General features: G+C 41.0%; 2 protein-coding genes and 2 long non-coding RNA genes across 7 annotated transcripts in view; 1 reads left to right on the forward strand and 3 right to left on the reverse strand.

Moving 5' to 3' along the window:
- The window catches only part of LOC148329973 (uncharacterized), a 39,223-nt gene extending 38,172 nt beyond the window's left edge, over window positions 1–1,051 (reverse strand). Inside the window, exon 1 of the long non-coding RNA XR_015845011.1 lies at window positions 582–1,051. This is a non-coding gene — a long non-coding RNA (uncharacterized LOC148329973). The remainder of the gene's footprint in view (window positions 1–581) is intronic.
- On the forward strand, window positions 615–17,754 carry hhat (hedgehog acyltransferase). 3 transcript variants are annotated; one of them, XM_088304191.1, is made up of 12 exons: window positions 615–804; window positions 1,428–1,568; window positions 1,646–1,710; window positions 2,027–2,140; window positions 2,354–2,548; window positions 3,068–3,277; window positions 4,320–4,497; window positions 5,300–5,450; window positions 7,413–7,448; window positions 10,900–11,101; window positions 11,775–11,919; window positions 17,214–17,754. In XM_088304191.1, exons 2-12 carry the CDS (start codon window positions 1,457–1,459, stop codon window positions 17,297–17,299), a joined length of 1,494 nt encoding a protein of 497 aa, XP_088160317.1. In that variant the 5' UTR covers window positions 615–804; window positions 1,428–1,456; the 3' UTR covers window positions 17,300–17,754. The 3 variants fall into 3 exon arrangements, with proteins under 3 accessions (XP_088160317.1, XP_088160315.1, XP_088160318.1); XM_088304189.1 differs by lacking the exon at window positions 17,214–17,754 and adding an exon at window positions 12,718–13,084; XM_088304192.1 differs by lacking the exon at window positions 17,214–17,754 and adding an exon at window positions 12,792–12,921.
- On the reverse strand, window positions 14,244–17,754 carry LOC148329977 (uncharacterized). The gene is made up of 3 exons (XR_015845012.1): window positions 17,211–17,754; window positions 16,887–17,110; window positions 14,244–15,802 (listed from the first exon to the last, which is right to left on the reverse strand). It is a non-coding gene; the product is annotated as an uncharacterized LOC148329977 (long non-coding RNA).
- Window positions 17,755–22,142: 4,388 nt separating this feature from the next.
- kcnh1a (potassium voltage-gated channel, subfamily H (eag-related), member 1a) overlaps window positions 22,143–27,386 on the reverse strand; it is a 30,704-nt gene continuing 25,460 nt past the window's right edge. For both annotated transcript variants that reach the window (XM_088304861.1, XM_088304862.1), the window contains 2 exons: window positions 25,630–25,826; window positions 22,143–24,083 (listed from right to left, as the gene is read on the reverse strand). In XM_088304861.1, the coding sequence (XP_088160987.1) occupies window positions 23,220–24,083; window positions 25,630–25,826 (1,061 nt within the window). In that variant the 3' untranslated portion in view covers window positions 22,143–23,219. The remainder of the gene's footprint in view (window positions 24,084–25,629; window positions 25,827–27,386) is intronic.

A 27,386-nucleotide genomic window follows, 5' to 3' on the forward strand; every position in this document is an offset into this window, starting at 1 on the left:
AAGTGAAGTTGCAGTTGTTGAGCTGAAATAAATCCCTTTTTAAAAGTGCAGCACTTATCATCATTCTGTAACTCTTATTAAGTATGTGAAAGATTGCACAAAGAACAATGATTTTGGAAATGTAAAACCCCAAGCAAGGGGATTTTAATCACTCCATCAACCATGTTCTTTAGTGTTTTAAGCAGCATCCCTATTCCCTGAAAAATGTACATAAGAAACAAGACTTTTTTGGGAGAGAGTTAAGAGTAAAGAGTAGCCTAACAAATCTGGTTATGGAGGAAGTAAGCGTAGAAAGTTGGCAGAAAAACAAATACCTAAGTAAAGGTAGATGAAAAAGTACTTAAGTAAATCCAATGTTTTTGAAAAGAAAGAAGGAAAAAAAGGACAAATAATTGAGTTTATTATAGGGTCTGGTATTTGTACATCATTAATTTCCATCACTGCCCAGAATTTGCGGTTTTGTATTATAGCCATTGAGCACTGAATAAGAACTAAACATAAAAGTTAAATGACCAAATTTCAGTTACCATCGATGGATGGATATAATGCATTGTTTACGCTAAATGAAAACAAGCACTTACTGAAAACTTTCAAGCGACGAGTCATCCCGGCCTGGAGAGGGCGGCCATTTTGAGGAAGGGCAGACGTGAGGCACAGTAGAAGAAGGGCAGAAGGCGGAAGTGATTCTATTTTTTTTGTGTCACTTTATATATGCTCTAAAGTTGAATTTCAACACTTCCACCCTGTCGGGTAGCGTGGACTGGCTTGAGAACAACAAAATGGACCACCACTGGACATTTTTAGGTAACACGCCAAATAAACGTAACGCTAATTTAGTTAATACCGAGATGCGACAGAATTAGTGAAGCTCCCTATAATGACACGGCTGGGGGGGAAATAAACTCTCACTCTCTTACAAACGTGTTCAATTGTAACGAATGTTTTTTTTTAAACAATAGACTCACAACCGTGTTCATTAACTTACTTTGCCCACCGTAGACGTACCTAATTTGCCGTGAACGTGACTGTCGTAAAGCGTTTACGTTACCTAGCAACGGGCAACGCCGTTCCCACTTCCGTCAGTGATGTCACTTTTAAAAACAATTAGTACTACATAGTAATCGTTTTTGTTCAAATTTGACCTAAAAACGATGTGGGTGGGCTGGCCTGAGACTCATTCAAATTTTTTAACTAATTGATTCGCTAATTTACTCAGAACAGTATTCACGGTGGAACAGTATTCTCGGTGTAATGATTTTTTTTTCTGTATAAAAAGAAATTGGTAAAACTGCCCAAAGTATTGAGCAGAAAATGTGGATACACGCACAGTCGATGTGAGTTCTTCAGTTATAATCTTTGAAAAAATTTGCAATACGCAACTAAACTTGTGTTGTACGGTGTATTGTATTGTCATAATCATATCACAGGGCCTCTATAGCGCAACAATTTGGATCAGATGACATCCGTCCAGTCTGCGCCACTGCCACGGACGGAGCTCCTTGTCTACTGGCTGCTGTCCTTTGGCTCCCATTTGTACTCTTTTTATGAACTTCACAGGTTCTCAAAAGGTAGAAGGAGAATTTTAATTGCCGTAGCTTGTTGGCAAAGCTTGGGAAAGACAGTTTTTCTGGCTCTCGTGTTTCAGAGCATGAAGCCGGACTGGATAGAGAATTTCAACTGGAAAGAGGCCTCTTTAAGGGGTTGAAAAGGGTATGTTTTGAAAATGTTGACCATTACTTTGAAAGTTATTTAACTTGCAGTGTCACTATGTTTCAGAGTAGCAACATTGAGATATAAAAAAAAAATGTGACCAAGATAAATAATTTCAAATCTTTTTCCGCAATCAATGTGCCCCATAGCCTGTACAAAATAGTACCAAATAAACTTTTCTATCATATTCAGATTTATTAATATGCACCTGAACATAACAACACCATGGCCCTTGAGTTGCATTTTCACTCATTGCCTTTCTTTCCGATGTGATTTAAAGGTTTGTGATAGTATATTTTCCTTGTGTTTTGGTCAGGACGTGTCTGACTTTGAGTGGAGCTTTTGGACCGAGTGGGCGAAGAAATCCTTGCTGTGGACTCTGGTTGGAAATGCTGTCATATCGAGATTGTGCAGCATATTTTACCCACAGGTTGGAATCAAGCCACATCACCTAAAACATCTTTCCACCCACCAAGTGTGAAATTGAAATGTTTTGAGAGGTGCTGCTTCAATTAAATGGACATTGTGCTGCTCTTGCTGGTGTGAAAACTATGCAAATTGTTATTAAGACGTATGGGCTTTAAATTATGGGGGTAAAAAAATACGTGTCATCTTAACTTATTTTTCTGCCTTGTATCAACAGTTTCGAGTTGCGGCGCTCACAGTTTACGGCCTCTCTGCAGCCTGCAGTTTGTTGGGACTTAAAGGTGTGGCTGTGTTGCTCGTCCATGTGGCTTTGGCTTTCTCTGTGGCACAGCTCAGAAGGCCGGCTTTGTGTTGGACCTGCAACCTTCTGCTTCTCTGCACTCTTCATGTGCGGCCACTTCAAGACATTCAGGTGGGGGTACCTCCTAGATCCTAACAAGTAGTAGAATTGAAATAATCCAGTTGTGGTGCTTTTTAATGCATATGTTAATATTTAACATCCGATGGAGGTGCTGATTGTGAAACTACATTTAATGGACACAAGAGGGTGCAAAGAAGCCAAGAAATACAGCCTAGACGTTTTTAATTGGGTGAAATATATATATTTATTCTACACTAAATACATAATTGAAAGTGACCCCAAGACCTTTGATTAGTGTATGTATAAAACATGAGACTATCTGACCCCAAACTTTTGAACAGTCATCTACATAATATATGTCCAATATTGTAGCACTCTAAAAACAAAAATTATATGCAGAGTATTATTTTTGCCATTGACAAACATAAAATAAATCCTGTGTAAATGGAATCAAAATAAGAGTGCTGTAAAATATTGTCTATTTTATTGAGACTTGATGAAATAAGTCCAACTTATTTTACACCAGAATGTCGTATACCGTCCCAAACTTTCTCCCTGAATTACCCGCAGAGGGGCTGGTACAAGCACGAGGAGGAGTACTACCTGCTGCTCTTCAGCGTGGCCGTGGGCACTCTTCGCCTCATCAGCTTCAGTTTGGATCACTGCGGGCGTCCCGTGATCCATGGCGCCCAACAGCTCTGCTGGCTGTTGTCGTACACTTTCTACCATCCCTTCTTCTACAACGGACCTGTCATCACGTTTAACGACTACGTGGAACAGGTGAGCAACAGATCGTATTTTGCCTCTAAGATGCGCAGTGATGTGAGGAACACAGCGCTCCACGCTGAATTGTGGTTAATTTTTACGGTGCTGCTATATTGCAGATTTGTAAACAAGTGTTTGTGTTTTTTATGGGTCAGTGTCACATTGTGCCGCAGCATTAAGGTCTACTGGGAGGGATACAATATAATTAGAGCGAGCAGAAAAGGCAGAGAAGGTCCCTAACGGACCTACGGTAATCGTCATTATTTATTTATCTAATTTATATATTTGTCTGTATTATTGTTGTATTGCACTGGAGAGGGGAGCCCTCTAATCTCGTTGCACACTTGAGTACAATGACAATAAAGGAATTTCTAATTCTAATTCTAATTATTCCCACAAAGAGGGAATATATTTTTAGATTTGTTGCTGCTCCTTGTTTTTTTTATTTTTTTTAAGTAGCTGTTGTTTGGACGTTTATAATTACCTAAAGATGGATGCTAGCTTTTGTTAGCCAGATTATGTCATTTTGCATTGTTTGATAGCATTATGCTAGTAAACTTTAGTCAAGTGAATTTATTTCCTGTTTAATTCTCCTTTCTTTTATGTGTCAATTTTACAGTAAAAGGGCACTAAGGAATACAGTCCAGCCGCTTATATTAACGGGCATTCATGAATTATTAATTTAGTCACTCTTCGCTAGGCCATCTTGGTCACAAGGCGCTACTGTATGGTGAAACAACTTTATTTAGACAAAAGTAGAGCTTTTCTGCCATCTTGTATTATCCATAAAAAAAATTCAGGAAGGGTGTCAGTTAGCCTTTTTATTATTTTTTGTTATCCCGTGGCACTTCCCAAACAATTTACTTCATACGTCTAACCAGTTGATGATCTCTCTGTATCACGGATTTTCTCTTGTTGCGAATGGGTTTGGAATTAATCCCCCGAAGATGTTCAATATATTAAGAAGCTATTAAGGCAGACACTCATGTGGATCTTTAAAGTCCTTTTTGTTGCCGTCGTGTTTTCACTTCATGGATGTTGAGGTGTCGTCTTGCAGATGCAGAAGCCCGCTGAAGAGAGCGACCGGCACAAACCAGGTGCTTGTTACTTGTTGCTTCGTTCGGCACGGATCCTGATGTGGTGGTGCATCGCTGAGTATATGATTCACGTGATGTACATGCACGCCATCCAGTCCAATGAGACCTATTTAGAGATTCTGACACCGTGGGCCTTAGGTAAGTGGCACGAATCTCTCCCGCTGTCTCTACATGAGAATGTTTTTATAGTTCTACCACTTTGCAAAGGAAGTTAATGACATGCAAGGTTAAATAAAAACAGTTACACACTTGCTCTCACTGACCTTGTTCCATTATTCAGATGTGATGATTTGCATTTTAATTAGGCTTGCTGTTCAAATGTTGACTTGGTCCATCAAGTGGTTTTCTTATTTGTATTGTTTTTTTTTTTTCATAAACAGTCCGTAACATTAATAAGAGACATATTGTGGGTTTGAAAGTATATGCATGTCTTTAACAAAGGTATGTGTTGATTTTTTTCTTAAAGAAAATGGTCGTAGTTTTTTAAATTATATACATTTCTTTAAAGCTGAAATAAAAAATAATAATATAATAATAATAATAATAATTTATAATTTATGCATAGTTAAAAAAAAAGGCATAATTAAAAAAAATATTTTGTCTATAATTTTATATATTTTAATAATAAAATAAGCATTTACTGTTCAATTGCTAAATGTGATATATTTTATATACTGAAAATGAAAAGAAAAATTCTATGTATTTTGTCTTGATGGTCTCAGTTCTAAAATTCATTGAAACTTTTTGTGCTACGATAGTATACAATTTTTATCATAAAAGATTCTTTTAAATTAAAAACAAAACATATATGTTCTAAAACAAGAATAAAAAGTCATTCTTTCCATTTTGTCATGGTGGGTTTAGTGTTGCTGGAGTCATTTTCATTGATATTATTTATCATACGAATGTATTGCTCATTATTGATTCCTTTGTTGGGAAGGCGGTCTGGCTCTGGCCCTGGTGCAGTTCTTCTTCGTCAAGTATCTGGTCCTGTTTGGCCTTCCGTCCATGTTGGCCACGTTGGACGGGCTGGTCCCTCCCGGTCTACCTCGCTGCGTCAGCATCATGTACAGCTTCACCGGCATGTGGCGGTAAGTCGGATTCACTCAGCGCCCCCCCCCATTCCTTGCGCGGCACACGTGCTATACATCATAGAGGAGGAAAAGCTTGCATTTAATGTCAAGTGCTTACTAAAGTGTGTCTGTGCTTTGGCAATCACAGCCCCCGCGCTGAATGGTCTCACCTGCCATTACTCGCAATCACCACATCGGGTCACCTCCACATCACGTCTTCGTCTCAAGGACTCATCTTACTTTTTTTTTTGTTTAATGGAAGTAAAGGGTGAGAGGTTAATGTAGTAAAACACGCATGCAGCGCACACACAGAAATCAAATGCTCTCTTTTAAAGATATTTCGCATTGCCTTGCTAGCGCGTGACACTGCCGACTTTACACTGTGGAGGGCGCTGTTGATCAAGGTGTCACAGGATTGAAGCCCCTTACTTGGCAAAAGGGAACTGAGAGGTGATAGTGAAACATTTCCATGCGGCAGACAGTTGTTTAAGCCTCACACCTCCATGACAAAAAAAAAATATCCTAAATACTTCCAAAGTTGAACACCCACAAATGGTACAATGTTCCTCCAACCAATCATGCACAAATTTAATTTTTCTTTATCATCGCCATTTTTGAAGACCACCACTACACCTCTGTTAGCATGTTCATCACAGTCACTATGAGAAGTGTAGTTTTTATTGCTTTAGTTGTCATTTTAAAAAGTACTTGACTCCAAGTCCTGCTGTAAAATGCCTATCAATCTATTTTAGCTCGTCATGTCGCTACCTTGCTATATCGTAGCATCCCAACTACTAATATGTTAGCATTTCATTTAATCTTATTAGAAATCCTTCCCAACTAGGTCGTGGTATAAAAGATCTCAGGGCTTGATCTTGCTGAGCATCTACTAGCATGTTAGCATCAATTCTACAGTACACGACGAAGGGTCCTGTTCATATTTATTGGTCTGCCATAGCACCCTCGCTAGTCAAGTTGCTATCTTGCTATATGTTATCTCAGAACCTGTTATAATATTAGTATTTCAGCAATTATTGCTTAAAATGCCAACATTTCCTCCATTTTTATTGGAAGTACCGCCCGAATAAGATGAAAATTGCTCATCAATATGCTTGAGCATATTCAATGCTCAGGTTTTAAAATCTGTTAGCTTAGCAACGGATATCATGTTATCATCTAATCAAATCTCCTTAATTAGTGGTAGTAGTTTATTTTTACGCTTGTGTGACAGTTAGGCACGATATTTATTCACCCTTGCATTTTCTAGACTGCTCTTACTCACGTTCTGCGGGTGCTGCTGAGCCTATCCCGGCTAACTTTGAGAAAGGGGATCAAAGTCAACTTGACAAGCATGTATGGCGAACGAGGGCGAAACTCTCCCATCATGCCGTATGCTGCCGATGATGTTATTCAAGAAAAAATAATATGGGTTGATTAATTTCCAATGGCAAAAACTTGTTTTGAAATTTTTACAGAACTTGCTGAGATACAAGACATGAAAGTGGATTCGGGTATAGCACTGGGCATCCATTTCAAATGTGAGACATTTTTAGACACGTAACGCAATGCTGAGATGGACGGCTGCATTTGTGCGCATCTCTCTATGGACAAGTTGGCCCAATAGTGCTGACCAGTGACGCACGGTAATCCCGTGTGCGCTGAGCTGGCCCCCGTCGACAACATTGACGGAATGCATAAAGCTGTCAGCCGACGTCATGGACAAAACAGGCGGCGTTTTCTGGGTGCAACAACCCTGGAAGACATGCTTCGTCTAATCTTCTTAATGACAAAAGAGAGAGGGAGGGAGAAGCGCGTCTGGCATACAAACGGTACACTCCTCAACATGCCTGCGTTTATTTAGTATACAGCATAATGAAGCCAGCGGCGCTCAGGTGTTCTTCGCTTATGGCATTATCATGGAAATGTGTGAATCCAATTAACGTTCTCACCCTCTCTCGCTCTGTCTCTCCATTCTTATAGGCATTTTGACAAGGGCCTGTATCGATGGCTCCTCAGGTAAGAGGCCCTTTATAACATACGACGTGTACACGTTGCATCTTATCTTATACTCGTCACACTCTCTGTTTGTTCTATTTATGAATTCATTCATTCATTCACATAAACATCTGCGCCTGATTAGCCATCTGACTTTCTATCTATCCATCCATCCACCTCTAATCTCGTTGCACTCTTGAGTACAATGACAATAAAGGGATTTCTAATTCTAATTCTAATCCATCCATCTAGTTAGCTAGCTAGTTAAATAACTGGCTAGCTAGCTCGCTAGCAACGTGCCGGTCCATTCATCCATCCATCTATCTAGTTAGCTAGCTAGCTAGTGATCTAGTTAGCTAGCGATCTAATTAGCTAGCTAGCTAATAAGTGATCTAGTTAGCTAGCTAGCTAGCGATCTAGTTAGCTATCTAGCTAGTGATCTAGTTAGCTAGCGATCTAATTAGCTAGCTAGCTAACAAGTGATCTACAGTAGTTAGCTAGCTAGCTAGCTAGCTATCTAATTAGCTAGCTAGCTAGCTAGTTAGCTTGCTCGCTAGCAACGTACCAGTCCAGCCATCTGTCGAAACATCTATCCATCTATAGTCTAAAAGAAAGTAAAATGTCTTCTTGGTGAAATATACACAACATAGTTAATTGAACATCGTTACATGAACACTCAATACACGTTATTTTTTTAAGGTACGGGTATATGCTGCTAGTTGATCTCAACAATAGTTCTAAAATGCCACCAGGCGACACACTTGCACTGCAAACACATTCCGGTCCACGACCAAATTGTGAAATAAGTAGTTTTACGTTTTTAGCTGCATTGTATTTATTCCCCACTTAAGCACATGTTCATTTTGGCTTTCTTGTTGAACTCATCAATATGTAACTGTTTAAAAGCCTTTCAAAAATAGTAGGGGGGGGTCACCAGGGGGTCCCATTCTGCAGCTGCCTTGCACAGTTGGTCATAAATAGATAAGGACGTTGTATTTGCATGGAGGCTTTCTCATGATTATGAGCTTGCATGTTGTCGATGTTGGCGAATAATAGCAAGTGCGTGTCTGTTGTTGTGTTTCCACCCGCCGAACCCTGGAGAAATGCCTCCTTTGTTGAATATGTGCATATGGAGCAGCCAGCGCCGTTTGCCGGCTTATGCCTCGGAAGGCTCGCGTTTTTATTATTAGTTTGCCTGCCGCCTCATGAGGCAAACTCCACTCAATGTGCTGCAGCCTGTCGGGAGTTCGCGATCCGCTTGGTGGAAGCATGTTGCTCCGTGAAGGCGTTGATGCCGTCGTGCCACGCTTGTCTGAGAACACGCTCCCTTGTCCCTTTTTATTTATTTATTTTTAATTCAGGACGCTACTAATTAGGACTAATTAGTGGGGGATGTCGGCTTTTTGACGCGCATCCGTTTTCTGAAGTGTTTCTGCTCATTGCGTTAGGATGGCGGGAGACAAAACTTGTGAACGTTTGGTGAGAGAAATGGACCAGTCAGGTTGCCAGCCAGTCACAGATTGCATTTAGATGAACAAGCATTCACACCTCAGGACAATTTAGGAAGCCAGTGTAGCCAAAGAAACCCACGCAAACACGGGGAGAACATGCAAACTCCACACAAGAAGGCTGCAGCTGAGATTAGAACCCACAGAAGAATATTATATGAATTAAAATCCATCATAAGCAAACACTTCAGACTAGATTGTCTTTACCATTCAGTGTGAAATCTGATGGATTGGACGGTTGAAGTGGATTCAATTAGTAAAGGATTTAAATTGCAAATGAAAGTTTCTATTTCAGCTGGTGTCCGTTGGAAACTGACCCACGGCCCGCCCCCCCCCCCCTACGCTTAATGGCATCTCTCGCGATTATCCCACAGCAAATGCAAAAACGATAAGCGACACACAATGCGGCGCACGTCCGCTCCTCGTCAAAAGTGCTTTTAAACAGGCTTTAATGCGGTGGCGAGATTGCACCCAAACGGTCCGAGGAGAGGACGGCGTGGGTGTGAAACCATGACTCACTGATACCCGTCTCCCCTGGCTGCTAAGTGGCTCCTTCTTTGTCATTCCATTACCTGCTGCAGGTATGGCTATCAAGCAAGCTGGAGGGTCCTCAATGGCTGCTAAGTGAGAGTTTTTGAAGCTCAAGTGCAAATGCGCATCTTAAAACAAGAAGTTGGGCATTTAGACTCTCATTTACGTAAAGCGAGTGAGAAAATGCATATTACGCGTGTCAATCTATCGTCAGCCATCTGCTTAAAGTGGTCGCATTCTACGTAGTAAAGGTACAACGCTGCCCTTCTGTCTGCTGGTCGCCATCCATCTGCTTACACACCTGCTGTCACTCGCCAGTGCGGCCAAGCTGGTCCTTCTTTTCAAAGCTCGCGAAAACCTGGCTCGTCTTTCAGGAACTTTTGATGAACCACGGGGTAGCTGAAATAATGGGTCTGCAGCTCCGAAGCACGAGAGAGGCAGAGAGTCCCTTTCACACGGAGAGCCTGCTGAATTAACGCGTCAGTAACAGAAAAGTGTAAATGAATCCACTTTTGACCGAGGCGAAACGTCATACCGCCACGGATCGGAATTGAAAAACACTTTTAGAGATGTGGTTCTCTGTAATTTGATTCAAATTTAAGGGATTGTTTGTTTGCCTGACGATTCCGCTCATTGATTCCAATTCTGTTGCATAAGAGTGATGTTGCACGTGAGAATTTCTTTTTTTTTTTTTGTTCTAAATCTCCAACAGAGTGCTTCTGCCTTGACGGCCAAAATTGAGTTTATATAATGCGAAAAAGCCACAGCAATTCGTAACAAAAAACTAACTAAATAAATAAATTATATATATATATATATTTAAAAAAATATATATATTAATTAAAAAAATAAATATATATATATATATATAGCATACTTCCTTGACACCAATTACTAATACGCAAATTGGGGAATAGCAAACCCCAAATATAAAAAGCCAATCGACTACATTATTCACAGCAGCGGTCCAGAAAATATGCAGAAAATGGATCACATACAGTTGTGCTAAATTTACATCCTCATCCAACTGTATAAACATACCTGAGAGCACCAGTAGACTTTGAACCTTGTTTGCCCAGAGCATGTAGTGATTGAAAATGTTTGTGTGAATCACAGAGAACACCCCCCAAAAAAAAAAAAAAAATTTAATTCCATCCTGTGGCATCATAAATAACACCAGGGCCAAAATTCTGGGGAGCATCTATTATTTTTGTTGTGGTTGTTGCTTCAGGCGTCAGAGCTACCTTTTATCTGATTAAAAATCTATGAACATGACATGATGCATGGCGCGGGCAGACATTTTTAACCCCACTTTGTTTCACATCCGTACTAGTCATTAGCTACGTACTGAGAAATGCTAATTAAATTGTGTGTGTGTTTTTTAACAGATAAAATTGCCTATTTAAATCATTCCTTTCCCGCTCATGTTGCAGATACATCTACGTGCCTTTGGGAGGTTCACATCACGGAGTGATGTACAAAATGTTATCCACAGCGCTGGCGTTTGGCTTCGTCTGCCTTTGGCACGGTGGCCATGACTACCTCCAGTGCTGGGCCCTGATGAATTGGCTGGGCGTTCTGGTGGAAACCGGCCTGAAGGCTCTCTTCGGCTCAGAAATCGTTCGCACCTTTTTTGTAAGTTCCAAACACTCCACACACATACTGTGTTTGCAAATATGACAAGAGCATCGACCTCCAACAAGGACATCATCGGGACAATTAAGTGACAATTAAGAATGACATAATGTATAAAGTCATGTTACATATTAACATCTTTGACGTTAAGACGCTTTACATCTCTCTAAGAGTGATAAAAAAAATGAATATTGCTAAATGTTTAGGGAAAAAAGATAAAATTAAAATTCTACAGAAGCGTGACGAACTACAACCTAATTTGTCAAGAATGATCAAAGAAAAGGTCTCTGAACTTGATGGGAACCAACATCCATCCATCTTCTGTACCGCTTCTCCTCACTAGGGTCACGGGGGTGCTGGAGCCTATCCAGGAGGTGGGGGTCTATAATTTGATTGAATAAAAAGCAAACGCTTGGAGTGCACACACACACACGGGTTGGATGCTGTCACATCTAATTGCCGTGCGCAGTTCGAGTGAGTAAAAGTGTGTTTGTAATACATTAGCAGCAACGGGGCACCATCTTGTCTTCGCTCTCGGGAAAAAGCTTGGCCTTCTCCACGGTCCGACTGTGCCGCTCGACACACTTTTGTTATTGCCGCTCGGCGGCGTCTCCGTCACAGAATTTGTGGCGCTTCTCGTGGCACTTCACTTATTTGTGCGCTAATTTCCCAGGAGCGGCATTCCTCTGCGCCAACGAGGAGGCGCTGCGCCGCGCTGCTCTGCGCCTTCTCCACGGCCATGCTCATCCTCTCTAATCTGTTCTTCCTCGGTGGGATTCACGTCGGCAGGATCTTCTGGAAGCGCGTCTTCCTTCAAGGTAACGCCGGCCTTCCATGTTGCTACGCCGTCGCTTCAGTCAAGTATAAAAACTTTTTTTTTTTTTTAAATGGGCCACTAGCTACTGAAAAAATCCATCAGAAACTAGATGTGATGACGCAAGAAAAAAGTACGACCGTCACATGTTTGACTTGACAGCATTAATTGAGGTGAACCACATGTCGCTAGCTTCGGCTAGCCCGATCGCCGCTAGCTTTAATAGATTCACACCAGCGGACCGCGTACCCTCGCATGTGGGCGAGGAGAGTCGCAGTCGCTCATGCGATGTCAGCCATCCATGACGCGAGAAAAACAGTCGAACACACGAATACAAAATGAGAAACAAACTCGCGGGGAGATGCTGCTGGCCACAATGCAAGCGCAAACGCTCACATGCAGACGAACCAACCCGACTCTAGCTCCTCACTCACCATGCCACGCCCCTTAAAGGCACACTTCCAACACACCAACATTACAGTGATTACATAACTAATTTATATTTTCCTTTTTTTTTTTTTTTTAGAATGAAAGAAAATTTTTTTTTTTTTTTGAGGTTTCAGTCAATTTCACTACGGATGATTTGATTTTTGGGGGAAAAAAAATGTACAAGAAATTCCGCCAAGACTTCTAACGTCCACTAGCAACTCAAGTTAAACTTAGCTCCTCCTTGACGTGACGACATACGAAATCTTTGACCAGAAAGAGCACAAAAGAAATGCGAGTAGGTCGGAGTAGGGTTCACATTCGTCGCAATCCAGCCAGTTGGAAAGGCTTCTGTCAGGTATTTTTGTTCCTGCAGATCCTCCTCCACTAAGAGATGCTGCTGTTCCACGGTGTGCATTCGGCTGGCTTTTTTTTTTTTGTCCCTCTCAGAGAGCGAGAGAGAGACATCTGCTTGAAGCCCGGCTCATTTGCTCGCCAAAGTCACAGCGTCATCAGTCTTCATCCAGCAGAGAGCTTGCCTCATCGCCGCCATTATCCTTCAACTCATTACTGGCGTGTGGACCCAGAGCCACCTTTCTTTCTGTTCGGAAATATCCACTCTTCTTTTTTCGGGCCTCTACGGGACCATAACTGGCGGTCCCAGGCAGGGAGCTTCCACTCGTTTGAGAAACGCTTTTATAGCTGGCCACAATTGTTTTCACCTGACAGCCAATTAAAAAAAACTTCTCACATTTTGTTTCGCCGCCAGGAAGCACTTTAACATTCCACAAAATAGCATTTTCTTCAATACATGCAGATTTTTATGACCTAAATATACATACTCAAGTATTACGATAGCTTGCTGTTAAGTGAATTTGGTGTGTGTACGTTTAAAAATATGACTGCTCTGGTCAAATTTCCCCACCGAGTGCCTTATTAAAAAACAAAAATACAATAAAATTGCTTCCTAAAAGAACATAAAATGCAATAATCAATAACCCTTAATCATAGGTATGGAAAAATAACCTATATTTAATAGCAGCTCTGAGATCCATAAACTTGAAAGACTAATGGCGCTCTGCTGTAATATAACGATTGCTCATTTACATAATTATTTTCCCCAAGTGGAATTTCATTTTCCAAAAAGATGATTGCAAACTGCGGTGCACGCATCCTTGGGGTGCGTCAGATTAAAAGTATAATGGCAGTCGGGTGAAATTAACATCGTTTTAGTCCCCACATGTAATTTTTGTTTCACAAAATAAAAAAAAATAAAAAAAATTATAGCCTACACGTGCATTTCTGGTATCTAAAATGTCTGGCTAAGATGGAAACTAAGATTAAGGGTGGGAGAAAATGTTTTTGTCTTCAAAGTTCAGTCCAAACAAGCCCATTATCCCCATCGATCAACAACAACAATAATAATAATAAAAATAAAACTTCTTCCGGTACCTTTATTTCAACAGGATCTCAAACGGAAATATCTCATTTTAAAAAACGTGGAGCAGACTTTGCAACATTACAAAAAAAAAAGTATTTGAGAAGTGTTTTAATTGCTCTGGGGAAGCTGCAGGTGATTAAAAACTAATAATCTTAATATCTTATAAAACAAGAAAAAAAAAAGGATTATTAGATTACAAGTATGAATATCTTTAATATGTGTGATTGCACGCCTCTCAGGCCCGAGGCAAGACAAAATCCCTGAGAGTTGCGTTAATTTCTATGCTTATTATTGCGATTCTTTTTATGAAGGCAGAAAAACATGAAATCTTGTGGTCTGCTGTAAATGGTAGTAAATTGACGCACTAAAAACACACAGACCAAATTGTGCGCTTAGTCATGGGGAAATGAAGCTTCATGAAGCACTTGTAATATTCTCTTACTCCTCTAGGTGGTGCTCTTAGTTGAAAGATAAATGCTGGCTTTAAACCAAGAATGACATCTAGAAGTGCTTCATGAAGCTTCATTTGTCCAACACTATGACAAGCCCCAAAAATTTATATTTTAAGGGTCCTCAAAACAAAACAAGGTTATGATAGTGTTTTATTTTTCATGAATGTTACTTTTGTTTTGGTTTTTATTTTGCAAATTTTGCAAAATTTTCATGGGTTTTTACAGTGGGTTGGTTTGTTCTAATTCATGTTAATATTTTTTAACATAATTAGTTATTAGTTATAATTTTTATTATTATTAATTACAAGGTCTTTTATCAGCCAATTTGGTTTCAGGCAGTTTTTGGGCGTGAATTCTTGATCTCATTCTTTGGCGGACTCCTACTCCAACAGTGGTTTTACACCAAATATGAGCTAAAAAAAACAAAAAAAACAAACTCCAAGTACCACTATCATGACCTACATTCAAGTAGTAGTGTATCAAAAAAATGAAAAATCGATGAGAATTTTATTTTAAGATACTGTCACAGTATACACAGTTTGACCGTTACGCCTAAATAAAAGTTTAAGAAATTCTCAAAGATGAACTACAAACATGAAATACATCTGAACTGTAATCATGCAGTGACACTTTTCCGTTCGACTAAAGGGAGCCAAGCATAGCAGTGACACAAATTCCACACACTGAGAAACAATGTTCCCAAAAGGAAGTTGTTCAATCAGAATTCACAAAAAACTAAATAAATCATCACAGTTTTCAGCATTAAATATTACTTTTATCATTATTAATAGTCGTTGTAGCAGCATTTTTATTTTGTCCTTGTGTCGACAAGACAAAATGTTGTTTCACTATGAAGCCCACATTTCACTCAGTAATGTCTCGCAGCTGACCTTCTTCACGCACACATAACTGTCACCCGGCTGTAAATAAGTGACGAGGAACCGACAAAAAGAAACACAGGCGTGTTTAAAAACGCCATTTCTTCACTGTGAATTATTCACGCCGGAGAACTAGAAACTCAAACTGCGACTCTCAGTTGGCCAAATGGTTCATCCCGCCGCTAATAATAGACGGGATACAAGAGGCTGTGTGCGTCGTTAGACACTGTAGCGCTTCATCAACAGTCGATCAATGCTTTTAAATCAGGCGCGGCCACAGTGGGACGCACCTCTGACCTCGCTGCTCATGAGTCCAGTTTGCAGTCTGGTGAGCTATATCGCATAATCGTCACTTAAAACCGACACTTTTGATCGGAGGCTCTTGCCGGAACCATGTGGCACTGGAACACCAAATTATTAGAGGAGTGACGGGGCCAGACGCCTATTTGCACGATTGCATTCCTATGAATGATGCATACCATATTCAAATGAGTTCAGGAGTTAATAACGTCCGTGTGTGAGCCATAGCTTTGACGAACCAACCTCATTCCCGTTACCAGCTGGCATCTTACCGTCATTTCTGATGGAGAGGGTAAAGGGAGGTCTATATTTGGTGAATTTGGTGGTTCTGTATTTCTCTGCCTCGGTCGCTATGGTGCCGTTGGATGTGCCATCCTTCCAGTGAGTGGCCTGCGTGGCAGAAGAGTTAATCAAGCGGCAGAAAGGAGAAAAAAAAAAGAAGCTGTGGCGCAATTAAGCAACCACTTGATTAAAGTCACAGGAGCAATCAGTGGAGGCAAATTGGATATTTATTGTCTCTGAAACATTGTGGAGTGTCGGTGGGTGGAAACCTGCCAGCTCATGGACCACAATCACGAGGAATTACTTTTGTGCGTGCCATTATACGCACGTTTGACACATGGCCTTGTCATTTAAGGCTAATGGGATGTGGCCAGTGGTGTTGATTTTTCTCAATGGCAGAGTACAAAGTATCAGTTTGGGGTAAGGAGTTAATTAATAATGAGGAGAACATTAATACTAATAAAGAAATATGTCAATCATGGCTGGACGGATGGGAAATGATTAAAATTAAAATAAATAAATACATTAAATAAATAAATATATATGAAAAATTCATGCTTTTATACTCATGCTTAATACGTAACATACATGATGAATAGAACAAAACAGCATTGATATACAACAATATAAATGTAAAATAATATAAAAGCAAATCATTTACATATAATTTCTGATATTTTAATATTACGCTATACTAACGCAAAATATTGAAAAATCATGCTGAATTATAATATCCTAAATAACATGAAATAATGACATATAATACAAGATAATAATGTAAATGATTAAATATATATATCAAGGTCATAATAATAATAAAAAATCCTGATGGTGAATTAAAAAAAATTATACCTAATCAAGCATGCATTTTTAACCAATAATTAAATGACGGCGTGTCCTGTATATTAATTATTTTTTTTAAATATTTTGCCAATAATTCAAACAAATCAAAATGACTCATTTAAAGCTAAATGAGAATGATAAAAAAAAAAATCATTTCACTAAATGTGCTATGTCAGCATCTATATTTAGAAATAGTGCATTACAGCTTTACAGATGCCACGTCTGCTCTGTTTCCAATTAAACTTCATATTCAGTAAAAAATATAAATCATTTGTTTGAAGAAAGCATCTACTGAAGGTGCGGCTGTCAATGTTGGCATCATTTGAGCTTGTGTCGTTTTGAAACTTACATACGTGTGAAGACAAAACGCCGGGGCGCCTTCACACCACAGCGGGGCTCCCTTTGAGGGTCACGCAGGGTCCAGCGGTGTCTCATTTGCAAAAAGCGTTGCTCAGTGTCAGCAAATGGAATAGAAAATCCAACAAGTATTTGCGGCTGCAGGTGCACATTCCTGGAGAGAAGCCAGCCAGCTCAGGAGGAGCTGCAGACATCTGCCGTTACCTGTTCACGTCGCTATAAATAGAACACAAAAACAACACGCGGGCTCATTAGCTGCACTGATGTTGAAAAGCCAAAAAGAGTTAAAGGCTCGTTTAAACGCTTCTCTTCATACCAGGCTGGTCCACGATGGCGCCGCCCATGCTGGCTTTCCTCTACTGCTTCGCCCAGGTGGGACTGGAGTGGACTCCTCACCCGCCGTGAGTCACCTTGACTTTGCAAGGCAGCAAAAAAAAAAAAAAAAAAGGAACCAAAAATCTTCCATGCCAGAACCACGCTCGGAACGTGGCACAGCGCCATGGAACCTGACTGAAATGCTGGCTGAAGTGAAGCGGTGAGCAGGAACTCGCAGAGGGGGTGCCATTTTTTTTTTTTGGGTAGAGGAAGTCCACACTCACTGTAAGTGCATAGTGCACATAAATGTATGGAGGCACGTGTATCTTTTTTTTTTTTGCAAGCATCAACTCACGTTATTTGAAAATGCATTTCATCACTGAAATGAAAAGCATGCATCTCCAAATTGTTTAGATTTTTATTTTCATGCAAAACAATGATTTTCCGCCCATTTCGGCGATACAGTGTTCCCTCGCTAATTAGCTGTTCAACTTATTGCGGCTTCACTCTATGACAGCATTTTATTTGTGACCATAACTTCATTTATTATGTCTTTATCTCATGCTTGCTATTTTTCTTCTAAGTTGGCCCAATCAAAAATGTCGTTTTCCAAAAAAAACAAGACCATAAACAATGGAGCTCAGCTCGTCGCCCCGAATCCTCGCACTTCACTCGTTCGGAACCTATTCAGAAACTCAGTGTTGTTGAAATGTAACATTTGGTGATTCAGAATGCCCCCAAAAATTGGAGTAGTGCATCAGGCGGATAAAAACAGTTTTAGGCTACGTTCAAAAATTAATGCGAGCCGACCTGTACTCCAAATCGTGGAACGAATCACTTGTGAAAAGTGAGGTGACGCTGAACTGTAATAATTTTCACGATTTCTGTCATGCTCTAAGCTGCCACAAGATGGCTCCAGAGCCCTGTCTAAATAGGAAAGTAGTAATTAATGTCAAGGAAGTACTTGATACATCTTGAATATTTAGTCTTTAAACCAATATACTAGCCATTTTATTGAAACATTATTGTTGTAAGATGAGTTTGAAATCATATGAAAGTGTTGAAGAATCAAACCATCACTATAGTCAGTTGTGAACATTTTGGGAGTGTCGCCAATTTCTCACGTTTTTTTTACTCAATGTCTCGACCTGATGTGCGAATGTGATGTGACGCAGTAAAAGCGGAGAAAGGCTGCTGGTCTGCGGCGACGGCGACGTTGTCTTAATGAGCGTCGTTATTGCCCCTCCACATGTAATTTGGCTGGCGCAAATATCACGAGATGTATTACTGAAGAGTTTCAGCCGGGCAGCCGCCGGGTACTTTTTAATGGGTGACATTTATCCTCTGGAATGCACACACTAATTGCTTTGGGAAGGGTCGTTGAGTAAACCAAACATTTCCAACCAAATCACACTCAAAGTTCGCCATTTGGCTGTTTTCATGTTTGTCAATGTGGAAATAATCTACCTCGATGATCGGATGCCATCCATGTCGGACGCAATCAACGGTGACTGTTCGGTCAACTCAGAATAAAACAGCTTTTTGAGCATGTCAGCTTTGTGAGCATCATTTTCTTTTTTTTTTGGATGGGTCTGCTCATAGGGCTCAATTTTCTTTTTTTTTTTAAAAAATTCTAGGGCGCGCTACTGACCCTTTTTATTTATTTATTTATTTATTTTATTTTGACAAATTAACCACCTTTTGGGGTCCATGTCCAAAAACAGCAATTGTCGCAAGCCCCAAAAAATGTTTTAGCAATTCCCAACACAAACGTCCATGCAAAACTCAGGAAACTGAGATTTTGGAAAGTTATCCACAAGTTTCAAGATTGGGTCGCCACACTTAACATAGCAAAACACGTTAAGAAATCTGTAAGAACCATGCTTGAAATTGAACAGGAAGCTGTCAATTTTGGTTTGAAGAAGCCATTTTGAGTGAATTCACTAAAATAAAACACCTAATGTTTAGGTGGGGAGCACAGCATTAAAATGCGATCATCTGGAGGATTTGGCATTAAAAATGTGGGTGCGAATGCCCTTTTTTTTCAGGGGGGGGGGGCGTCTCAGTCATCTGTACTTGAACTCGACAGTGTAACAAAATGAATGTTAAGTCCTGTCAAGAGCTGGTTAAAAAAGCTTTGTTGTAATCCAAAGGGACGAGTGGTTCCTTTGAGTTTCCATTAGTTGATGCGCGCCGTCGGGGATGATCGCGTCTGCGACACTGAGCCGGGGATCAGTGTCCAATCCTCTTAAAAGGAGCAGCAAAGTGTGAGCTTTATCTCCGGTAAGGAGATCGTCGGGGAGAATGAAAAGCTGCTGAGTTACACTTTGGGAGTCACACCGAGGGCTGCTGTGCTCAACACAGACTGCAGTCAGCATGTATCCTGTCATTCACTTTGGGTCATTGGCCAGCTGAAGCAGATGCGTAACCAAGTACAAATAGTTTTTTTTCTGATGACTTCCACTTTTACTTTAGGAGCTTCAATTTATTCATCGGTAGTTGCCAGTTTGTCAAGGGTCGTTAACGACACTTTGTGACACTCTGTGTTTTTTGCGCTGATTCTAGTCTGGTTTAATTTTTTTTGTTCAGCACATTTCATAATAATAATAATAATAATAATAGCAATAATAATAGCAATAATAACAATAATAATAGCAATAATAACAATAATATAATAATGTGCCGTAATATATTTGGTAATATGTAAGAGTTAAGGGTTCGATTCAAAACAGTTGGAAACATCTCAGGTATAAGAAACAGAAATCCATGTAGTGCAAGTTTTTTTTTTTTTTTTTAGATCAAACTCAAAAACAAAAAGTATCTAAAAAAAAAATCCAATGTGGTAGGAACAAAGCAGACATTCTTTTTTAAATTAGCATCAAAAATAGACTAGCGACACAAAGCCATCTCTGATTAAAATCTGCTGTTGATCTGTGTTATTTTAATAACCGATTAATCAGCAGGGTACATTGTTGCGTAATCGATTAATCGGATAAGATATATTTTTTTTAATTTCCATCCCTTTGTTCAAAAACTGACAGAGCAGAAAACGTGCAAAAATATCTCACCCAGTTAGTGAATTTGTAAGATAAAAAAAACGCAAATACAAAGTGAATGAATAAAAAAGGTCAGCGGCAATCCAATTGGCGAGTTGTGTACTTGCGTCGTCGCGTGACATTCAGAGGTTTTACGTAATGAGATTAGCCACGTTAATCCACACTTTACACCCACAAGTAATCAATTCATTTCATATAGACATGATTCAATTCAGTATGTCCTGGATTAATGTTACAAGCCTACTAAAAGCTTTTATAAAAATGAGAATTCGAAAAGGGCGAATAGAGATTTCCTCATTTATGTGCTCCTGCATTATAAATTAAATGATTTATTTATCAATTTATTGAGGGTATTTTCCCCATGTGGCCACAAATGAGTTCCCGCCTCTGACAACAGGCCAGCTCTTTATTTTTAGTCAGCTGAATTTTTGATGGAAAAGAGGAAGTGTGTGTGTGTTTTTTTCTCTTTGCTGCATCCTTTCCTGATAAAAGACAAGTCATGTAAAAAACATAAATTATCCATATGAATATAATGAATAATATAAGAACGGCGCTTCTTCTTTGACACGGAAAAAGGACAAAGTGAGTGCAGAGTGGACCGTGTTATAGCAGCAACTCTAAAATATAATATATACAAAAAAAAAGAATAATGCATTGACATTAATCCGTAAATTACAGATTGATGGTAATACATTTTATATCCATAATTACAGTTAGACTCCAGGCTTTACATCATTGAATGAAAATGGTCATAAACGTTGAAAAAGTGTTTCCGCTCTTTAGTTCTGTCTCTGGTTTGTTTTACGCTTTTATTGGCCTTGAAATAAAAAATAAAATGTAAATTGGTACTTAAAAAGAAAGCACGCGTGAGTTTATTTGTTGACATGATTTTTATTTATGTGGACCGTCACTGTCTGAATAAAATACCATTCATTACAGGGACATTTTTATTTTTAATGATAAAATTCTCATAAAAAATAATTTGCATTTTCATGTACACTGGTTGTGAATATTTTGGGGAATTAAAAAAAAAATACAGTGTGTTAAGATGACTCGCCGCATAATAAATTTGTGGGTTTTTTTTTTGGTTTTACTTTTTCGGAAATGATTGTTAAACCTGATTTATTGCCCTCCAATGTTACAATAGAAGCCACCAAAAAAGAGGTCAACTGCATTGCAAACATATTTGGTATTAACCTCAGGAATATTGCAACTTATCCCACAGGGAGAACTTTTTTTTTTTTTTTTTTACAATAAAGCCTGCATGCAAACCAGTGGCACAAAATATAAATATATGATGTTCCTCCCCGAAAAAATGCACAACCTTCCAACTTGGAACATTTGGATCCTGCACTAAGATTAATAGCAGAAACGATATATAATAATATAGAAATCTGTCTAGTTATGCATGGTTTTCATGCTATGTGAAGTCGTGTACTGTACGTTGTGTTTCAGTGGGAGACGACCAACATGGGATCCAAACGCCCACTACACGATTAGAACCGAAACTGTTAATCACAATAACTGCTGGTTGCCGTCCAACCTGCGACTAGATAATTCATAACCATCATAATGCTGCCGGCGTAAAATGTGTACATCACCCGGGAGGGCGTAACTCTCCACTGTCCTCTTATAACGCAAACGACCTCGCTTAATCAAACCTGTCGAGGCACGTGCAGTGCCTTTTCGTAATGTTTGTAAACAATAGGCCCCGTGGTACTTCTGGGTGGCGGAGTAACGATTGGCTCAACTAAAAAGGATGACAATGTGTTTGTTTGGGGTTGCGGCACCAAATACAGTCGCATTGAAAAGAATTGGGAGGGCAATCTTAATTCCTTTGTTTTTGTCGTATATCAAAGACATTTGGGTCTCAGAACAAAAGATGGGTTAAGGTCTGATGACCGACTTGGCCAGTCTAACAACTTCCACTTTCAGCTCACTGTCCAGTTGCATGACGAAGCTTCCCCTGATTAGCAAAATTGCCATACAAAATGAATGACCTTGCAGACTTCAGAATTCATTCTGTGGCAATTATCAACCAAGTTGCATCATCCACAAAGACGAGTGAGCCCGTTCCATAAGCAGCCATGCAAGCACAGATGAGGTGAGTGTTTCGGATCATAAGCAGATGTCTTCAGTATACAACAAAAACAAAGCGAGTTGAAGTTGCTGTTCCAATACTTTTGGAAGAGACGCCTTTTTTAAGTTTTACTTTTAAAAAAATGTGGTTCAGGAGGATAATTTGAGTGAGACTGCCTAGTAGCCAATTCTAAAGAGATTCTGAACTGGAAACCAAAGCTCCATCATCAGGTTTGTGGACGTCATTTAACAAAACCAAATGGCTAGCCTGCTAGTTAATTAATTATCCAGTTCCTCAAAGAACATTTGAACTACATTTGAGTTTCCACCACATCTAGTTTTGAATGAACTTATCAGCTGTAAATGACATCCGGTGTTCTGTCTCCCTTCCTGACCTCACAAAATATCTTTTCTACAGGCAGCGGTGGAGAAGAACGCTAAAATTCTCATTCCAGCCATTTACCCTGTTTTCGCAATCACTCTGCCAGTTTACCTCGGGAAAACTTGCGCTTTTGCCACCCGTGAGTACGTGACCTCGCGGTGAAAAGGTTTATACTTGATGTGACATGCAAGGAATCGTACAGCGTACAACGTTGGGTCATGCCGTTTGACTTGGAAGCTCTCAAAGGTTTCGAGCGCCGTGCTTGGTATCTACACATAAAGGCCGTTGGGGTTCACCTGTGCCAGGTTCCGCCTTGGCCTCTCGGCCGTTGCATTCGCGGTCCTGCGATGGAGGCCTGCGCGTCTTTAAAAGACTACGCCCTGATGCCTAATCTAAAAGGCGACCCCACGCCGGTGCAGCCTCAGCTATCCCCGTAATAATGGAGCCATTACCGGATTGCAGCTGGGTTCAGAGTAAAATGTCCCACTAGTGCTCAAGAGAAGATGTCCTCCTTGTCGGCTTCTGGCGAGGCGGGTCTGGAAATGTCAAAAATAGCTTGCGGGGAACCCGCGGTGGGCGTCCTGGCTTTCAGGAGCTGCAGGGCTTCGGCGAGCTGCGCCTCCAGGCCCGACATTCGAACGTTGAGGCTCTTCAGGTCGTCCTTGAGCTCCAGCTTGAGTTCTTGAAGCGAAGCCTGGAGGGTCTGCTCGGGGATGGGGTAGAAAGGGCGTCGTGTTTCGGGCGGCTGCACGGGACTGCGGTCCTGTGGCGTCAAGCGGAAGTCGCTGACTTTGTCGAGACGCAGGTCGCTTTTGGTGATGCCGCTGTCGCACGAGTCCGTCTTCTTCAGGGATAACTGCGACTCGTGACCCTTGGTCCGCTCTGGCAGCGTCTCCATGGATTCCGATTTGGACACCGTTTTCCAGTTGTCCGGCTTTGCCATGGATTCCTTGAAGCGCCCCCAGCCTTTGACTTTGCCCGGCTCGGCGGCGCGACCGCCCACCAAAGAGGCGGGAGGCGGCACCTGTAGCTTCACTTTGTCCGAAGGAGCGCAGCTGGGGGGGGGCGTGTGCGACGACGCCGACGACGAAGGCGTCGCCGGGCTTTCTGTCACCGTCACGATGCTGGTGGTGGTGATGATGGAGGTCTTCGGGACGTCTACATAGTTCGGTCCCTTCTCCACGTCGTTGTCTTCGCTGGGCTTGTCCGTGGCCGTACGAGCCTCCCGCTGCTGCCGGAAGCGCTGGAAGAGTTTGCGCACCGGGTGGTCGGGTGGCAAGTTCAGAGGCGCCTCGTTTTTCCGCCTCTGCCGCTCCTCTTCCTCTCGTTTGACATCACTGATTTTTCTGAAGACCATCTAAAAGAGATTTTAGCGCGCTAATGATTTGACATCATTTTCGTCACAGACACAAAACAAGGAAAGTTCCTGCGTCGGAGGAGTGATGTTTGTCTGCATTTATTCTCCTGACTCTTTTCGACAGGATTCACGCACCGCCACGCAGCATCTGTATTTCAGATAATTAGATGCATGACAAAGTCATTTTTAGAGTCAGCTGCGATGTACAAAATATATTCAGGCAGTGACTTCTCAGCAGCAGCAACACTGGAAGACATTAGTTTAAAAAAAACTGTTCCCAAATGTCTCAGGTACATGTTTGTGACATCTGAAATGAGAGTTATTGTCATGCTAATAAGAACGCCAGGCTAGCCATGGATCGATATTAGATTCTGACGGTATGATATAACCTTGAGCAAGAATATCGGAATATCACAGGATTAAAATTACAGCTCTAAAATGACCTTTTCTGAAATATTTGGGTCAATAATAACAGCATTGCTTAATGTGTACCATGTTATGTTAAAATAAATAAATATTAAAAGTCTGTTTTAATTTTTCTTAGTAATTCACAGTGGTCCTTCACTGGTGAACTATTTTTAGAATAAAAGCGTAGGCTACTCATGTTGCCCTTGGGGCTAGCTAGGACCCGCCGGCACCATTTTTTATTCCTAATCAGAGCAAAAGGGTGTTTCATTCTGCTCGCTCCCTCCTCTAAGTTGCGTAACTGCTCACACCTCCCCTCTTTGCTTGCTGAGAAGAGAAAATGTTTTTCATTTGAGGTAATTATCTTCAAAGAGGCGACTTGCATGCAGCCAATCATATTGTGTCGTGCTCAGAAGTCCCCTCACCCTTACCAGTGACAGCTAGCATTAGCAATTATTGAAACGTTGACTTTTTAAAACCACGGTAAAACCTCAAACCTCAATAATCAGCCCATGTCTTGCACCGTGTTTTCCTTGAGGGCATTTGCCTGCAAGAACGGAAAGCAAGGGCACAATTCCAACATTTTGACAAATCTGAAGGTTTCTGTGTGTGTGACAACATGATGCTGAACATGAAACCAAATCATCCAAAAGCAGTAAACACCATCCATTTTTCTTGTCAAATCTCACTTGACGAACAAGCGTATGGGGCTCGGGATTTCATCAGTGGCCAATACAACCTCGGTGAGCAGTTATTCAATCCACCTCAGGATTTCCCAGCAGGGCGCCTAGCGCAAAAAAAAAAAAAAAAAAAAAATCCCAACCCCCCAGCCTGCTGCTGGCCAACCGTTATTTCAGTGCCGCAGATGAGATTGCCTCTTCATAGGTCGGCAATTCAATCTCAGCCTCGCTCTCTCTTGGGCAGGGTGACCTTAATATGAATGAGGTAATGATTGGTCACAACTGTGCTTGTTCAATTCAGACTTGAAGGATAGCGAGGACGGGGCGGCGTTAATATATGGAGCCAATTTACCGTCTGTCTGCATGCGGCGGAACTCGTCTGGCTGCGTGGACGACTCGTGATCCCGCGGGATTTGTTACGGATGGGTCGCGTTTCTGTGCGCGTCGGCAATGTCACTCACCCTCTTGCGCAGGTTGTAAGTGAGCAGCAGATTGCGGGAGAAGTGATTGGAGAAGGCCGTGTAGAACTCGAGCACCTTCTGCAGGGCGTCGCGCTTGATGACATGGAGGTCGCAGTACGTCAGAGCGCGCACGTTGGCGCAGGCCTGCGCCAGCGTCACCTCCTTCCAGAAGACGTCCCCAAAGACGTCTCCCTTGCCTGCGCCGTAAAAGGAGAAAGACGTTAAAGCCGGGTATTTTGTCTCCCTAGAAACATGCTTAAGGGATTTAGTCACTCGGTGCGGGAGCCACTGTCTAATTGCTTTACGCAGCCAGCAGGATTATGCTCCCGGGCTGTCCTCTTATTCGCACTCAAATTCTTTCGAGGAGCGTTTGGCTCTGTCTAGCCAATTCCAACACATGCCGGTAGCGCTCACTGGATCAGTACCACTGTCTAGCGCAACCCCGTCTTGTCCTGTCCTGCTATGTGTCATTATGTTCTGTACCATTAGCAACTCTGTCACATTCCTTCCTGGTAGGATGTAGCATTAATTGTAATGCATTTGTTTTCATATCGGCACTGTCGGGCGAGATCTTTAATAAATATGACAACTTTTTAGGAAATCAAAAATATGCCAGATTGCTTGAGTTCTTGTGACATTGTTTCATTCAAGTTGTATTTTACTTATATCGCTATCATATAACATTGCGCACTCACATCATCAACACAACACCAACCCAAAAAAAAAAAAAACTTTGATTGCAATTTTTTTCATTTATTATGCTGAGCCAGCGGCAGTCAAAAATCTTTGCAAGACGTCACAAACGCAAACACGGATGCTACTTTATTTTCAAATATGCCTTCTTAAAAGTTTTAAGCATGAGCGATGCAACAACTACAACAATGAGCCAAAGAACCCCATTGGAGGCAGCTACTGTATTAATATGCATATTAATATGACTATGGCTTATGAGCGTTCTTCTGCAACGAGGCATCACAGCCATCGATTTCAACAAAACAAGCCAACTGCAATGCAGCTAAACTTACTATGTTCATTCGTTATCGTCTAAAAACCATTCAGATGTTAAATGGCAACACACAGCTTTCACATAACGAGGAGACATTTGCAACACTTCTTAGTCATAAGTTGCGTTAAAGAGCGCAAATGCATTTGTTTTCAAGCCATTTTCACCACTTTAAATTGGTTAATATTGCCTGCAAATAAAAGACAAAATGGGGACTGACCATTCGTATCGATTTGTGAAAATATGAATATGCTGCCCCATCCTGCCCGCCTGCTTTGTCCTATCCAATTTTGTCCTGTCCTGTCCTATTTCTTCCTTGTCACGTCCCTCCCACTAACTTACTAATTGTTATCGTTCTTATACCATTGTTGTGCTAATATTGTTTTCTGTCCTCTCTTTTCTCTGCCTGTCTCCTCTCAAATCTGTCCCACAACATTTCCAATAAATATCCATCTCAATACAAAGCGCAACAGAGGGAGTGTGCAATCCTGCATGACTAAGCAGCCAAACAGGAGGTCTTTTTTTTTTTTTTTTTTTTTTTTTTTCTCTCCTCCCCATAAGGTTGGCAGGCTGAGTCTGACTCTGGACGGCATCTAGGGAGGTGATCTTGCCCACATCCTTGCGGGGGCTTCATTATCCTCTGCTGTGTGCGTTCTGCGGCACCATTAGCCTAATGAGATTTTGATCCACGGTAGTAACTTGTTTATCACTGGAGGCTGGACCCGCGGGGTCCGCTGTATCGGCCTGACAGCGT

This window comes from Idiotropiscis lumnitzeri, chromosome 9, assembly GCF_059441095.1.
Source record: "Idiotropiscis lumnitzeri isolate Australia: NSW breed Sydney's pygmy pipehorse chromosome 9, RoL_Ilum_1.0, whole genome shotgun sequence".
Lineage (NCBI taxonomy): Eukaryota > Metazoa > Chordata > Actinopteri > Syngnathiformes > Syngnathidae > Idiotropiscis > Idiotropiscis lumnitzeri.

What these genes read in the sequence shown, in the direction of transcription:
- hhat (XM_088304189.1), top strand. Translation starts at nt 1,457, where the DNA reads ATGACATCCGTCCAGTCTGCGCCACTGCCACGGACGGAGCTCCTTGTC. An exon ending in ACTTCACAGGTTCTCAAAAG is followed by an intron (nt 1,569 to 1,645) that starts GTAGAAGGAGAA and finishes CTCGTGTTTCAG; the next exon opens with AGCATGAAGCCGGACTGGAT. An exon ending in AAATCGTTCGCACCTTTTTT is followed by an intron (nt 11,102 to 11,774) that starts GTAAGTTCCAAA and finishes CTAATTTCCCAG; the next exon opens with GAGCGGCATTCCTCTGCGCC.